We start from the raw sequence: 15,038 nt of genomic DNA, 5'->3' as shown, positions 1-15,038 counted from the left end.
TTGTTTCTAGAATTGTATCAAATTTCAACTATTATTCATCAGTGCATAGCTAAGATCTCTCTCCTTAAAATAATGACACACCCTTTGCTGAACATCGCTCCACCACCACCACCACCACCAAGTGAGCGGAACACCTAGAAAGAGATGGGGGCAGCAACTGCAAAAGCGACAACAAGCACCCGAGTGTGAGAGAGGAAGACAAGAACAACAACAACCGTAGAGATGAGGAAATTGGATACGATGACAACGCCATTCTATGTAATTTGGATGTCGAACCTGTCAAAGACTGCCCCTGACGAATGTACGCGCGAATGAACAACAGAACGCTGAGTTGCTGCTGGTGGTTGCTCTGCCCAAGAGCCCAAGAATCCAAGAGCCTGCTGCTAAACGCCGTATATAAGAAGGCATCGGGAATAAGCAGCCCACCCTCCGCTGTCGATGTCGACGTTGCGCCCATCTTCGACATCATCTTATCGTCAGGAAACCTAGAAGGCTTCAGCTGATGTGATGGCCGGTGCATGTGGTGTGAGAGCGAGCGTAAATGAGTGCCAAGTTCAAAACGAAGAAGGCGCAACAACAGGAACAGGTTGCCCCGTGACCATGACGACAAATCGATGCTACCAAGCAGAGACAGAGACAACCGACAGTGTGTGGATTATTTGTGCTTTTCTTGCGCACCAATCCCGCCAGGGCGCATTCGTTACATCGGAACAAGTCGGCGGGAAGTGCGGGGAGGATGAACTAAATGAGGTTTAATTAATACACGGTTAATAGTAATGACTTTTCACTTTGGTTTTTCCTCTGTCATCAACACGTGCTTTTTGTTTTCGAGGAAAGAGGATGTGTACTTTGAGTGAAACAAAAGCGAAAACCGAAAAAAATATACAATTATGTGACCTTTCTTCTATAGTTGCAGTTAGAAATGCATGTATCCATCGAGAGGATGATGGGAACATAACTAAATCATCTTATTCAAGGGACATACATGATTTGAGAAATGCGGAAACGATGTTAAAATGTTTGTCGTGGATTTGCTCTTCATGTGTCAACAGCGGTGTATAGATTTAGGCGGTCTCCCGATTGCCTACACACTTAGTTATGTTTGCCGAATGTCGGTTACTTTGGCACCACCGTTAGGCAATATGTTTTTTATTGAGATCTCAGCAAAAACGAGATTCAGCGAAACATTTTCCGAGACGCCACTTTTGCCCGATGTCAGTAAAACTTATTGCCGAGCTGCTCGGTGGAGCCAAAATTACCGATATTAGAAACAAAACTAAGTTCCGAGCAAAGTAGAATAACAACCCGATATCATCTAGATAACAAGTCTTGTTATCCCAGATATCATTTTGTTTTCAGTTGTTATCGCATAACTTATTTAGTTATCAGCCTTGATCAATTTTGTTATCAGTTGTTATCATGAAAAATTCACTATATATTTATTAACGATGCAAGGTTAGTTCAAAACTTTAAATATTATTCGCATTGAAACAATAAAAAATAGTGCTTTTAATCCCTTATCATATTTCAGTTATCAGCGTAAGGCTTTGATATCAAAATGATAACATGATTTGAAATTTATGGAATAAATTTGTATGGCTTACAGAATTTGTTATCAAGGTATTATCAATGATAACAAAATTAGCTATTTTTGTGATATCCAACGGGCAATTTTTTGTTATCATTTTTGTTATGTTGGCTGTTAATTCAACCATAATGATAACATGTTCAGTTATCAAAAAGTGATAACCGGGTAATAGAACTTGTTATCAATTTGATATTTTACTTTGCTAGGGTGGTATGCCATATCAGAGGCGGTGAGTTCGACGCCTAGCCCCGAGCCTAGCGCAGTTGAGAAATTTTCTGGTTGGAAAATTTAATAGACTTTAATGGAATGGTACTGAAACTTGAGTAAACGTTGCTTTAAAGTGAGTTAAAGTCAGTTTTGAGTAATTTTTTTAAATAAAAATGTGTTTAATTTTGAATTGTTTTCAGCGGCCGTGTATGGATAAAAAATTGGTCTTGACTCAGGAATATTTCAATTACAAATATGGAAGTGTTTAAAATACACTAAGCGGAAGGGTAGGCGTAAAGCTCCAGGAAACTTGAAAAAATTGAAGAATTTATGTACCACAGAATCCATTTTGTTTTTTTGCATGAAGTCACGCGGAAATTTTACAAGTCAGTGTATGTATCAACTTCATTGCAGAGGTAAGCGGCACAGAAGATACAAAGTAAAGGTTGTAATGAACTGCCAGTACTGACCTCACTTTGCATCTAGAATAAGCATGAAAGTTTTTTTTTACCATACGGACATGCTTAAAGTCTAATGAAAATAAATATGAAACTGCTTCATCATTCATAATGATAAGTGTTTGGAAGAAGAGACCTCTGTGGATGCAACTAGATGGTCTGAAGTGGATTATTTTACTCTTGCTTGATCTACGGTAAAGCGAGCCAAAGGGAGAAAGAGGTGTAAGTAATTCTGTTTTCTATAATATACTACAAGCATGAGCACTGGGATCGCCGCGTCTACATTACACCAACATACATCACCCCGGTAACGCGACGATGGTTCTGCTGTGATGGGTTACTGCGATGCGATGGAGTGGAGGTGTCGTCGTATGATAGTGTCAGGAATCCGGAAAGTGCTCCAAGCATAACGAGGGAAGAAAACTACCATCGAATCGAACCACCACCACACGAGAAAGAGAGACGAGCCCGAAGAGAATGTGTGCAACTCAACGTGCGCGATCACGAAATGGACGTATAGGAAAATAATAATTATAATTATCAATTTGATGGAATGACATTTGATTAAATGTTGCTCAGATACAAAACAAAATTCATTTTATGTTTCTCCGCTCTCACCCGCTTGGGCACTGTTCGGGGGGAAACGCTTCTGCCCATAAGAGAAGCCTTGTGTTTGGCTTTGGAGAGTACACGTAAAATGGAAAATAAACGAGCAGATTAAGCTGACTCGCGGGTTGGGCAATGTGTTATCTTTTTTTTTCCTTTGTGGCTTGATTCATTCGTTTCATCACTCATGGGATTAAAAGGTTTTTGGCTTTCCACAAATAACAGAATAACGAAAGTTGAAGGGAAATGTGGCGCAAGAAAAGACCCGTGGAGAAGATTCTTATAGACGCAAGGCCTACTCTGCGTGAGTGCATTGTTATTTGGTGGAACTGACAACGATTCTGTGTTGGAAATGTAAATATATGTTTTCATACTCGAAAACGTCAAAATTAATTTGAAGTTACAATTGTTCTCCGAAATAAATTAAGGCAATCTGTTTGAAGAGTACGCTTGAATGCATGCACGTTGTTCAGGATGGTATAAAATGTTCCTTGCATGTGGTAGCAACACTTTTATCTCAAGAAACTTCCTCATTATTCTATGGCAGCACAATTCTGTAGATTCAAATCAGTCATACCAGGAATACCATTTTCGAACCTTCTGGTTTGTTTCATTCTGAACAGATGATCCCACGACCGACAGTCGGCCGCGCATCTTTTCATACTCTCCTAGAAAGAAGGAGTCCCACTACCCGCCACGACTTAAGATGAGGCTCGAAACCGCAGACGATGAAGGGGGAAAAGTTTCTACGCAATGGACATAGAGGGCATCGCTGGCAGCTAAGCTGTGTATAGAGAGCTACTAAGCGATTAAATCAGGCAGAAAACAGCGCGAAATTGAGGTCACCTTTGGTCTCCTCCGAGGTTCGTAACCATAACAACAACAACAACAACAAAAACAGCAGGCGAGGACAGGGAAAAATTCCTCAATTACCGCGACTATAAGCACAATAAGCTCGCGTAGCACCACACACAGCAAGAGACGATTATCGCAAAGTCTTTGTTTTTCGAAATCAGTACGCTTTTTGTGCAGAAGTAGCTTAGGAGGAAGGAATTGTTACCGAACAGATCACGGTGGGTACACCACATTCAGATATAGGATGCTTGCAACTGCTAGGTTAAATGGACGCAAGCATAGGTTTCGCTTCTTCGCAATTGTGCAGATATATCGATCAAAAAATGTGTAATATTTCGTTTTGTTTTGGTCGAACTATGTGTTTCCTGATTGCTGAGCGCTTCGTGCAAGGAATTAGTAATAGGCGGGATAACTTGCCAACTGACTCGATGGATCGCTATGTTTTGACAGATAAGCACTTTTTGTAGAATTCCGGTTACTTGACCGGGGATGCAATTTGAATTCGTGACCATTAGCGTGAGAGACATGGAGAAATTAATGTTCACATATGCAATATTTGTTTGCCGCAATTATTTTAAAAATGTTGGGCCAAATCAACTTATCAAAAACGATGAACGAATACAATGTTGAAGAACTCTGATATAGTTGAAAATATATGGAACGTAACAATCGTATGGCTGTGTTGCGGAGGTGCGGGGTGTTAAGTGGGCCGACCCGTTGAATGTCACTGGAAATTCTCAACAGGTCATACAAATTGAGCAAACGAAAAATACAAATCTAACACGATTCATTTTAGAATTTAGTATTTAATATTTAGTATTTAACTAAATATTAAATACTAAATTCTAAAATGAATCGTGTTAGATTTGTATATTTCGTTTGCTCAATTTGTATGACCTGTTCAGAATTTCCAGTGACATCCAACGGGTCGGCCCACTTAACACCCCGCACCTCCGCAACGCAGCTATACGATTATTACGTTCCATATATTTTCAACTTACGGGTGGATTACCAAATTTGCCCGAGCTTTTATTGGTTTGCAGCTCGGAGCGAATATGTATATTTCCGCGTCGTCCACCATCACCACCAGCACCACTATAGTCATCCACAGCAGCAGCGTGGCATCTCGTCGCCTTCGCCCATTAAGATCCGGACTTGATGGCTCCAAAAATTCAAAATAACACAGATTTTCCCGCAAAACTACCGCCATCGCCATCGACATCGGCTGACTGTGTGTTGTGCAGGAACACCGCGCGGAGTAATTGTGCGCACGGTGGTGAGTTTCACTTAATGAAGAGAAGGATTTAAGTCGTTTTTTGCCTTCTTTCGCCGAGTGTCCACGACGCTGCTGCCTACTGGTGGGACTCTCAAGGTTCAAGGGATTTGTAGGCACCGATCGATAGCTGATGCTGCAACACCAACTGACGACGGTGGTGAAGGCATCAGCAGCGTGTGTGTATAATAACAAAACGTGCAGTTTTAGTCACTTGGGGCATTTCCGTTCGGTTGCTCTCTGAGGTTGATTGTGTATCATTGCGCTACGCTCTGGACCTATGCATGTGATGCTGCTTCGCTCAGGCCAAAACTGCTGCTGCTGCTGGCTACTTTTGTGCATTAACCGGTCATCAGAACGGAGGAAAACAAAAAATACGGCAGAGGAGTTATCGAAAAACGCTTACACATATTGCGTGGTCGCCAAGTTAAAGCATCCCCCAGTTCGATACTGCCACATGGCAGGAAGGCTGGGAACTGGAGGACCTCCCCGCTTAAATGTAACTGAAGGCCAAATGTGTTTACGTTCATTAACGACGTTTCGCTTATGCAGTTTGGTTCATTTTTTCTGCTGTCGACCAACTTTCGGCTACAGGGTTGAACTTCCGAGTTTCGGAACTTGATGGATTGCGTAATGCTAAACATAGCAAATTCCGTTATTCTTTGTAGAAAAATCACAACAAGAAAAAGTATTGCCGCTCATCGCTAGTCGGTACTATAGGACACAGCAAGAAGTCGAGAAAATGCATTTTAAATTTGCTTCAAACCTTTGCTTCTTATGCAGCATATTTCACTGATTTTTCAAACTTTTCGTGAACGAACTTGTTTAGTTTATCAAGTGTTATATAGGTGATTTTCTACCATTTTGGGATTGACACTTGCGATGAGCTGAAGCTGAAAATGGATCCAGGTTATGTTTTTATAAAAATTCCTAAATTTTTATGGAAAGCTGGATTGTTTCCGAAAGCTACCCGAACTTTTTCAAAATAGAAGCTCTCTAATTAACTCAGACCCTTCAAAAACTGCTTTCAGTATCCTTGAACATCTCTGAATTTATTTGAAGGCATTTGAACGTCCTTGAATTTGTCATAAATCTTCCCTGAACTTCTTCAAAGTTCTTCAATTTTATAAAGTGTCCTGAAATTCCCCAAAGTTCCCTGAATTTTTTTCAAAATGTTATGATACTCTCCAAAGTTTTCTTAACCTTTTTAAATAATCTTAAATACTTCCAAAGTTCCCTGGACTCCTTTAAAGTTCATTCATCTTCTGCAATGATTAGTAAATATATTCAAAATTCAAAATTCTAATTCTAATAGTTGTTTCTTTATCATTATTTTAACTTTTCTGATAAAGCATGGGTTATGATTGATATGGTGAATTAGAATTTTTCAATTGTTTATTAAATTACACTAATGAGATATCATAATCATCAAATGAAATTAAATAAGAAACATCAGAAAGTCTAGCATTAAGATGATACTCTAAGGAAGCCTTAGCGTGAAACTTCAAAGGCACAAATGTCAGCTTCCACAAAACATACATATTTGAAATTGCTACTCCTTGTTTGCTGTGCTACTACAAACAGAGAGAAGCAATTTCAAATTTGTATGTTTTGTGGAAGCTGACATTTGTGCCTTTGAAGTTTCACGCTAAGGCTTCCTTAGAGTATCACCTTAAGTCTGAAACATTTGATCGAACAGTTTGCGTTGAATATATTTGAAGTCTTTGATGATTGATCCTTAAAAAAAAACAAACTGTGAGCTGTTCCTTTGCAAAAAATAAAAACTAATCAACCTACGCACAAAGTTCGTCCCTGTTCCTGCATCGTACGGTCAAAAGCAAACGAGCTTCAAGGTGGGTACATGCAAAATTTCGAAAAAAGGATCCCAAAGAGAAACATAATCGCGTGGTGGTGCCTACATGCAAGAAGAAAACAAAATCGCAAGGACTGCAATTACTTACCGGTATCCATTGCCACTAGTGTCAGGATGTATTCGGCCTGCATTTCCCGATCGAGCGCCCGCAGCAGTGAGATTTCACCGGTCGATGCGTTGATTTTGAAAAAGTCCGTATCGCCTTCCTTGAGAAAGTAGCGAACCTGTGAGTTGAACGGTGGTGTATCGGCGTCGTAAGCTTTCACCGTGATGACATATCCTCCGTTGGGTGGGATGACATTTTCCATCACGTACGCAAGGTACGGCGAGTCCAGAAACGTCGGTGGATTGTCGTTGATGTCCGTGATGGTTATGGAGAGTTTGGCCGTGTCGAAACGCACCTCACCGTTTTCCGTGTCACTGGCGGAGTCCTCGGCCCGGACGGTAACGGTGTAGTGCGATTTGCGTTCGTAGTTGAGATTCTTGGCCACCCGAACTACGCCGCTGTCTTCGCTGATGGTGAAGTCTCGATTGTCGTCGCCGGCCGCAATCGAGAAACGGACCCGTCCATTAGCGCCCTCGTCGATGTCGGTGGCGGAAACCTGTGTGTGTGTATGTAAGCATATGCGTGACAGCACACCAAAAGAGAAGAAAAAGATGCGAATGAGAAAGGCAAGGGAACATTTTTAAAATCAGTTTCAAATCACTGCGGACTCTAGGATTAAAGTTCCAGTCTCCCAAAGGGACCGAAGCATGTTTGGTTGATGTGTAGTGCAAACGAATTATAATAGTTAATTAGTCATCGTCTGTAAATGTGCGCCTGATTGGGGATGTCTGCTGGCGGAAAAAGTGGTCACTTTTCGTGTAGCCAATCTTTGCAGCAACCAACAGAAGTGAATGCGACTCCTCCAAAGTACCTTGCGTTTGATTTGGAAGCGCTTTTTGCCTACTCTCTGCCACCATAAGCCGACTGCCGCCGACTGGCCGCTTAATCAAAGTTTAGCGAAGCAAATGTGAGAAGGAGTCGATTTCAGTTTGATTCATGAATAATTTATTAGTTATAGATAAACGTTTTTAAGTGAAAAATGAACTTTGCGATGGTGATTCTCGTTCGCACGCATATTTCTTCTGCTGGGAGATAATTGCATTAGCGATCTGGGTTGTCGCTTGCGATGAGTACAGTGGGAAGCCTTTAGTGATTCAAAGTTTTTGACTACAATTTAATAAATGAAAAGTCCATTACTTTGTCCATCACAGACACGTGTCTTGTTGTCTTAGTAACAAAGTAGTGAGCAACTTTTCATCTTTCTACACAGATAAACGACCCAAGAATTCCAGTGGGTGTAGGTAAGAGCTGTTCTCAGATTGCACGCTTCTTACACTTCCTGACCGGATCGGATTATAATCCGTTGTCGCGCACAGTGCCACCGCCACAGAGCCAAAGGACGGCGGCACGTATGCGCATATAGTCGAAAGAAAAATGATGTTTTGAATAAAGGCATTTCGTGACGCTCTAAAATAAACAGCAAAAACGTTTTAAGTTGCCTCTCGTCGTCTTGCTCGCGGTTAGCGGTCTACTGCCGTATTTATCCGGCAAGCTCACGCGGTCACCGCGGCCAATATGTGTTTCGCGATTGAGGCTGTCTTTTGAATAAATAAAAAAAAATGGATTTTGGATCAAAAATATTTAAATGGATTTCCGATGCGGGATTCCGTGCGAAAAAGTTTCCAATTCGGTGTGATTCTTGTTTTTGCAGTGAGGAAAAAGATTAAGTTCTCAACGGCGACACTGACCTGTAGCACGCTTGCCCCTATGCTGGCATTCTCCGCGATGGCTGCACTGTACTGTTTCGGATCGAAAATTGGGCTGTTGTCGTTGTCGTCCAGCACATGGATCAAAATTTTGGACTGGCTGGATTTGGGAGGTTCGCCTCGATCCTTGGCGGTGATTGTTAGTTCGTAGCTGGATTTCGTTTCCCGATCCAACCGACCGGACACCCGCAAGAGGCCGTCTGCTGAGCCTACCGTGAATGGGGTTTGCACATTTGGGTCCAGGGAGTATTCGACATATCCGTTGCGACCCTCGTCACGGTCCACTGCCTTCACGGCCATGATGACCGTGTTGAGTGGAATGTTTTCGGCAATGCTGGTTTCGTTGGGAGTGACGAATTCCGGAGCCAGATCGTTTACGTCTTTCAGCACGATGGTTACCTAAGGGGAAGACAGTATTTTATTAGTTTATAGCTCCACTTTGTTTTTGCTGGTTCAACTTGCACTATACAGCATCAAAATTACATTCAATTTCATACATGGGTACATGTATGTTAATGTGATACATTAAAAAAACTGCTTATTTTATTATTGCGTGACCGCAATTGACCCAGTCTTAATGTCATCATTGCAACTTGATAAGCGAACCATATTGCGAGAACAAGTTTATTTTTAGTTTTATCACGTACTATAGACGGATTTCACGCCAACTCATCCAGTGGTTGGCAGCACCCTCTCAGAACCTTATGGAACTTTGTGGGTGTGGAGACTTAGCAATTTTAAGCAACTTTGCGTACTTATTTTTTTCAAAATTTATCTCGCCTAACATTTGATAAGGGTCAAAGTTTTTTGTCGATTTTTTTTTCAAATCGATATAGCTTAAAAATGACAAGCCCTACAAAAAAGTGATGTATGGCGAACTTTTAGCAAATAATCTGAAATTTTATAAAAAAATTTAAATAAAATAAAAAATTGGTTTCTACACTCTAAAAAAATATATTTAAAAATTAAAAGTCATTTTCCCAAAAATGGTACCCCTCAGATTTGCTTGATATTTTTTCTCATGAAAGGCAATATAATTACCTAACTTTTCTTCATACATCGCAAAGTGGGCGCTTTTAAGGAAAAAAAGTTGTTCGAACAACAACTTTTTCATGTTAATTTTTTTTAGCGTGTTTCACTCAAAGTCGAATAGTAATACGCGCACAACCTTATTAAAATTCGATTAAACTTTATGGGTATACTTTTCGATAATCTGGGCGAAATCTAGCCTAACATTTGAAAAGGGTACAGAGAAGTTACCTGCAAATCGTCCAATAAGAGTTCAGAACAAAACGTTCTAATGAGGAACAGCCATCTCAGCATGGTTTGCACTTTCCTGTGATGGATTGTATTATAATATATGCATACACTCTATCCAACTTCTATAAAACCACCCTCAAATTGTTCCAAATCAACAGGTAAACTAAGTAAAAATCACTTAGTATGTTTTATTCATGAAAAGATTTCAATTCATGTATTTGTGATTAATTTAATTAGAAAAATAATCATTCATTTATTTTTATGTATTAGGTGTGTCCATTAGTAAGCAATATGCATATATGTTTATACCTCATCTCTCAAGTGAATACATATAATAGCGCAGGTAACTTAACGATTATTTAAGGCATGCCTAAAATAATCGTTAAGTTACCTGCTATATAGCAGTTATATAACAACGCAGGTAGTCACATGAGAGATATAAGGTATAAACTTAAAGCACCGCAGTCTGTTTCTACCGACATAATCTAATATTTAAGTTTGGTGATATCACAACAATGCTCATAGTTGCTGTAGTGCATAGTTGTTGAAAGTGTAGTGCTGCATAGTTGTTGAAACGAAAAAGTGTTTATATATACAACAATGGAAAAATCTGCTGAATTGATTATTAAAAGGGTGCAATGTAGTGCCAACATAAACAATCCCAATTGCAGCCGCAATAATTTACGTAATTTATCATCAAGTCTCATAGAGAAAATACATTCATGGGGCTTTGATCATCAATTGGATGTAACAATGCGTATTTGTGAATCGTGTCGTGGAATTTTAGTGCACAATAGGACACCTCTCCCGAAAAAGAGGCGATCGGATGGAAAAGAATCAAGCCATGCTCGGAAGTTTGAAGAGCCGCAACCATCAACAAGTCATCAGCAATCAGAACATCAGGAATTTGATGATACACTAGGTAAATAATAATAACTTTGTGTGATCAATACACAAAGATGTCCGATGAACTCAAGGAGCTGTTCAGTCATCTAAAAACTATACCTGGTACACAAACATTTCATTGTTTTGTACCTATTTCTCAAAACATAATTTCTACTAAGCGATTTTCACATTCAAAGGAAACTCCGAAAAATTTCACTCTGTTTCCGATAGACTAATAATCAATGAAAAACTCAAATTATGTATGGAGAATTATAGGAAAATAAATTATGCACTAAACAAAAACACTAGAGTTTTCATTTATTAAAACACCATTCGAAATGCAGGAAAATCCTCTGTATTAGGCCCTTTCAAATGTTAGGCTAGATTTTTGTTTTAAGCACGCCCAGATTATCAAAAGGTCAAAATCTTTATGCTCATTAAGTTTCAACGGATTTTAATAAGGTTGTGCGCGTATTACTATTCGACTTTGAGTGAAACACGCTAAAAAAAATTAACAAGTTGTTGTTCGAACAACTTTTTTTCCTTAAAAGCACCCACTTTGCGATGTATGAAGAAAAGTTAGGTAATTATATTGCCTTTCATGAGAAAAAATATCAAGCAAATCTGAGGGGTACCATTTTTGGGAAAATGACTTTTAATTTTTAAATATATTTTTTTAGAGTGTAGAAACCAATTTTTTATTTTATTTAATTTTTTTTATAAAATTTCAGATTATTTGCTAAAAGTTCGCCATACATCACTATTTTGTAGGGCTTGTCATTTTTAAGCTATATCGATTTGAAAAAAAAATCGACAAAAAACTTTGACCCTTATCAAATGTTAGGCGAGATAAATTTTGAAAAAAATAAGTACTCAAAGTTGCTTAAAATTGCTAAGTCTCCACACCCACAAAGTTTCATAAGGTTCTGAGAGGGTGCTGCCAACTCCGAAGACGAGTTGGCGTGAAATCCGTCTATAGTACTATATATAGTAACAGAAGTGCAGTAAAGAAGGGGGATGAGGGTTCAAACCTATTCCCAAAACTTTTAAGAAAATTTAAATTTATCTTGTTCCTTATAAAATATTCCAAAAATTCGCATTACCGCATATACCGATGATATATGATTCATACATGGCCCTTGCACTAAATCATCTGTCAAAAATCATCGCTTAGAGATAAGCATGTACTTTTTTCAGGAAAGATGTACTACAGTACGTCTATTATCCAGAAGAAATATTAGAACAGATTTCCATTAACCTATGGATCTTAAAAATTACAAATCATCCTGCAGTTTAGATGTTCAAGAATTATGCAATGTTCCAATTGAATTCTAGCACCCATAGTGCCTCATGAAGCCCAATAACATTTGGTGGGGCACATAGTTGTGTATCTTTGGATCTTTTAACCATCCTGCAGTTGATATTTTGATAGTCTATAGGTGATGTCTTGAACAAAGTACCGACTGAATTGTTCAACCCTAACTGTTCATTTAGCGTCCTGTTTTTTTTTTACAGGCAGACACAGCTCTTAGCACTTCGCGTAGCCTCATGAATTTTCCAAGAGCAGTCATACATCAGAAGGAGTTTGAAAAATTTACGTTTGAATTGTGTGATGAGTAAGGTTAACTACCCCATATCCGGTCTATTAAGCACAACCCGCACTTAGTCTTTCTTAATCTAGCGCAGTTTAGCACCAAACGGAATGTTATTATTACTGATGGATTTCAAATTTATTTACCTTTGCGTAGGTACCGTAAGATTTGATAAAGAAAAACCAATCGTTGAGATATTGTCAAAAGTCTAACACTGCTTCTTGACGCCAAACTCGGCATACGGATTTTAAACTCGGCCTAACGCATTGAAACGCCAATGAATTCACTTCGGCCTATCGGATGAAGATAAAACATGATTCGCTCGGAGCGTATCTTTTGTTTTTGGGAATAATGGGTGCAAACCTTCATCTGTACGCCAACTTGAGGTGAATCCTAACCGAATACCCTACCCAACCCTCCAACTCCGTAGCACTTATGAGGGTGTCGCTAAGTCGGTGGCCTCTCGTTAAGTAAGTACTACATCAACATTACCTTCCCTATCCCTAGTTATGGTAAAGATGGGCGTGGCCAGGAATAGCGACAGTCATGCTTCTGTTATTCTTGTTTAGATTGGAACCAATGTTTACTCCCCAGCATTATTCCTGAAAGTAGTCTAACTGAGAATTTCAGAAGAGACGTGACTGTCGTTAGTATCCAATCTACGAAGTATATCATAACAACGCTAACGCTAACGCTAACGCTAACGCTATAATGGGTGCAAACCTTCATATCACGCGTTTTCATTGACTTCGATCGGTAGCTTATTTACTAAAGTATTCTACCAACCGCATAATTGACTTGTTAGCTCTGAAATCATTGATTTATTTGAAGTTTTCTGCTCGATAAGCCCAAAATGGGCGATTAGGCCGAAGTAGTTCTCTACCCTACTATTGAAATAAAGTCGTTCTTCCATTTCTTGATATTATTGAAAGCATATGTAATCTACGGAGTATAACCTGAGAAGGTCGAGTTAATGGATTGGCACTAATATTTGTTCATGATATGGTATGAACCATTTCAGAAGATAAATGAGTATGTATGATTTAAGCTGAAATGAAATAAGGTAGAATATCTGTTGAATATCAAAGCTTAAAATTTCTTCAAATGTTATGAAAAACATGATACCAACCTGGTTTTGCAGTACACGTAATTAAAAAAAAAATCGCAGACTGAAATTATGAATTACTACTATAACGGTAGATTGAAAGCAAAAAATTGTAATAACATCAATACATGTTTAGAGGTATGCTGTTGCATGTTGTATGAAATAACATGTAAAAATCGATGCTTTATGTTAACACTGCAATATTTGAACATATGTGTTTGGTAACACTTTAGAAAATGTGAAAACAAATCATTCCTACTACTAAAACATCGATTGCTGAAATTGGTATGAATCTGGTTCTTATTACATATCCAAAGAGTCGAAATAAGAAACATCCTCCTACGTTGGAAATCTAAAGCATATATGTTGTGGTGGCTTCAACCATATGCTTGCTTCAGCGAGGTACTCCTTCTGCATGCACCCTTAGACCACTCCTTGGATTAATCGCTTGAATGAGGTTTTAATGAAGCATTTGATGTGATTGAATGGTTCACCAACAAGTCCATCATAAAACATTGTTGCGTTTTTATACTTTTATTTTATTCTCATAGCACCCTAATTGAATGCTTAGAAACATAAAGCTTATTTTTTATTCTGATACTTATAAAAATTTTAATATAAATTTTCTTGATGACCACATTAAACTGTTATAAATTCACTAGTTGTTAGCGTTGCGATTATACAGGTTTTTGAAAAATACAGTTCGAAAAGAACTTCTAAGGGTGAGAAAATTTCCATGCCAAGGACCGCTTCTCGTATCATGGAGTAAATCAAGGTAAGAAACGGATCACGGAATTTGCTGAAAACTTGATGCGATTAAGTAAGCCTTTTTTGTAGATTGATATCTATATGATCGCAGTTTGCAACATACATGGCTATCAATCGTAGTAACATCCCGGTTACTGCTTGAACTGATTACCGGGCGCTTACCACATTTAAAATTTGTGAATTTATAAAAATGCGGAGTCTTCCCGTTTTTCCAAAACGTGATTTTTGTCCTTTTTGTGTTCTATAAAATGTATCGAACGCTTTATCCAATTAGCGATTGTACTGGACCATTCTTTATGGGTTAGAGGTTCATGTGCTGCAATCTCCAAACAAACACTAATACATATCTTAGGAAAGCAATTGCTGATGAGTAGGTACTGTACCTGGAATTATTTTGAAAATCTACTGGAAAATGAGGAAATATCAGGGAATTTGGTTATCTTTATTGAGTCGACACCCTGATTTCGTTCTTTGTGTTTCAAGAAATAACAATTTTAAAAATGGTAGTTAGGGACAAGATTAATAGAATCCACAAATAGCCACTTTCATGGCTAATTTTACGTGGATTTTATCAACCATGTCTTCAAATAAGAAGGATTTGGTCAATCGTTATCTAAAATGATAACAATTATTTAATTAATCTTTAAACTTTATTACTTTGATTTTCATTCGTAGGCTGGTTTATCTCATAATCTTGACTGCTGAATAGTAGCTTATACTGTCAAACAAAGACTAAACCAGCTAAATAAAAGCCTT

The 15,038-nt window shown here is 38.6% G+C and overlaps 1 protein-coding gene across 2 annotated transcripts in view; it reads right to left on the bottom strand.

Moving 5' to 3' along the window:
- The window catches only part of ft (cadherin-related tumor suppressor fat), a 168,152-nt gene that overhangs the window by 23,824 nt on the left and 129,290 nt on the right, over positions 1-15,038 (bottom strand). For both annotated transcript variants that reach the window (XM_065239177.1, XM_065239178.1), the window contains exons 7-8: positions 8,655-9,071; positions 6,949-7,462 (exon numbers count right to left, since the gene is read on the bottom strand). In XM_065239177.1, the coding sequence (XP_065095249.1) occupies positions 6,949-7,462; positions 8,655-9,071 (931 nt within the window). The remainder of the gene's footprint in view (positions 1-6,948; positions 7,463-8,654; positions 9,072-15,038) is intronic.

This window comes from Ochlerotatus camptorhynchus, unplaced genomic scaffold, assembly GCF_037179485.1.
Source record: "Ochlerotatus camptorhynchus isolate MF236.1 unplaced genomic scaffold, CSIRO-AGI_Acam_v1.1 ptg000052l, whole genome shotgun sequence".
NCBI lineage: Eukaryota > Metazoa > Arthropoda > Insecta > Diptera > Culicidae > Ochlerotatus > Ochlerotatus camptorhynchus.
The sequence above is the reverse complement of the archived record's forward strand: the minus strand, read 5'-3'. Positions and strand labels throughout refer to the sequence as shown.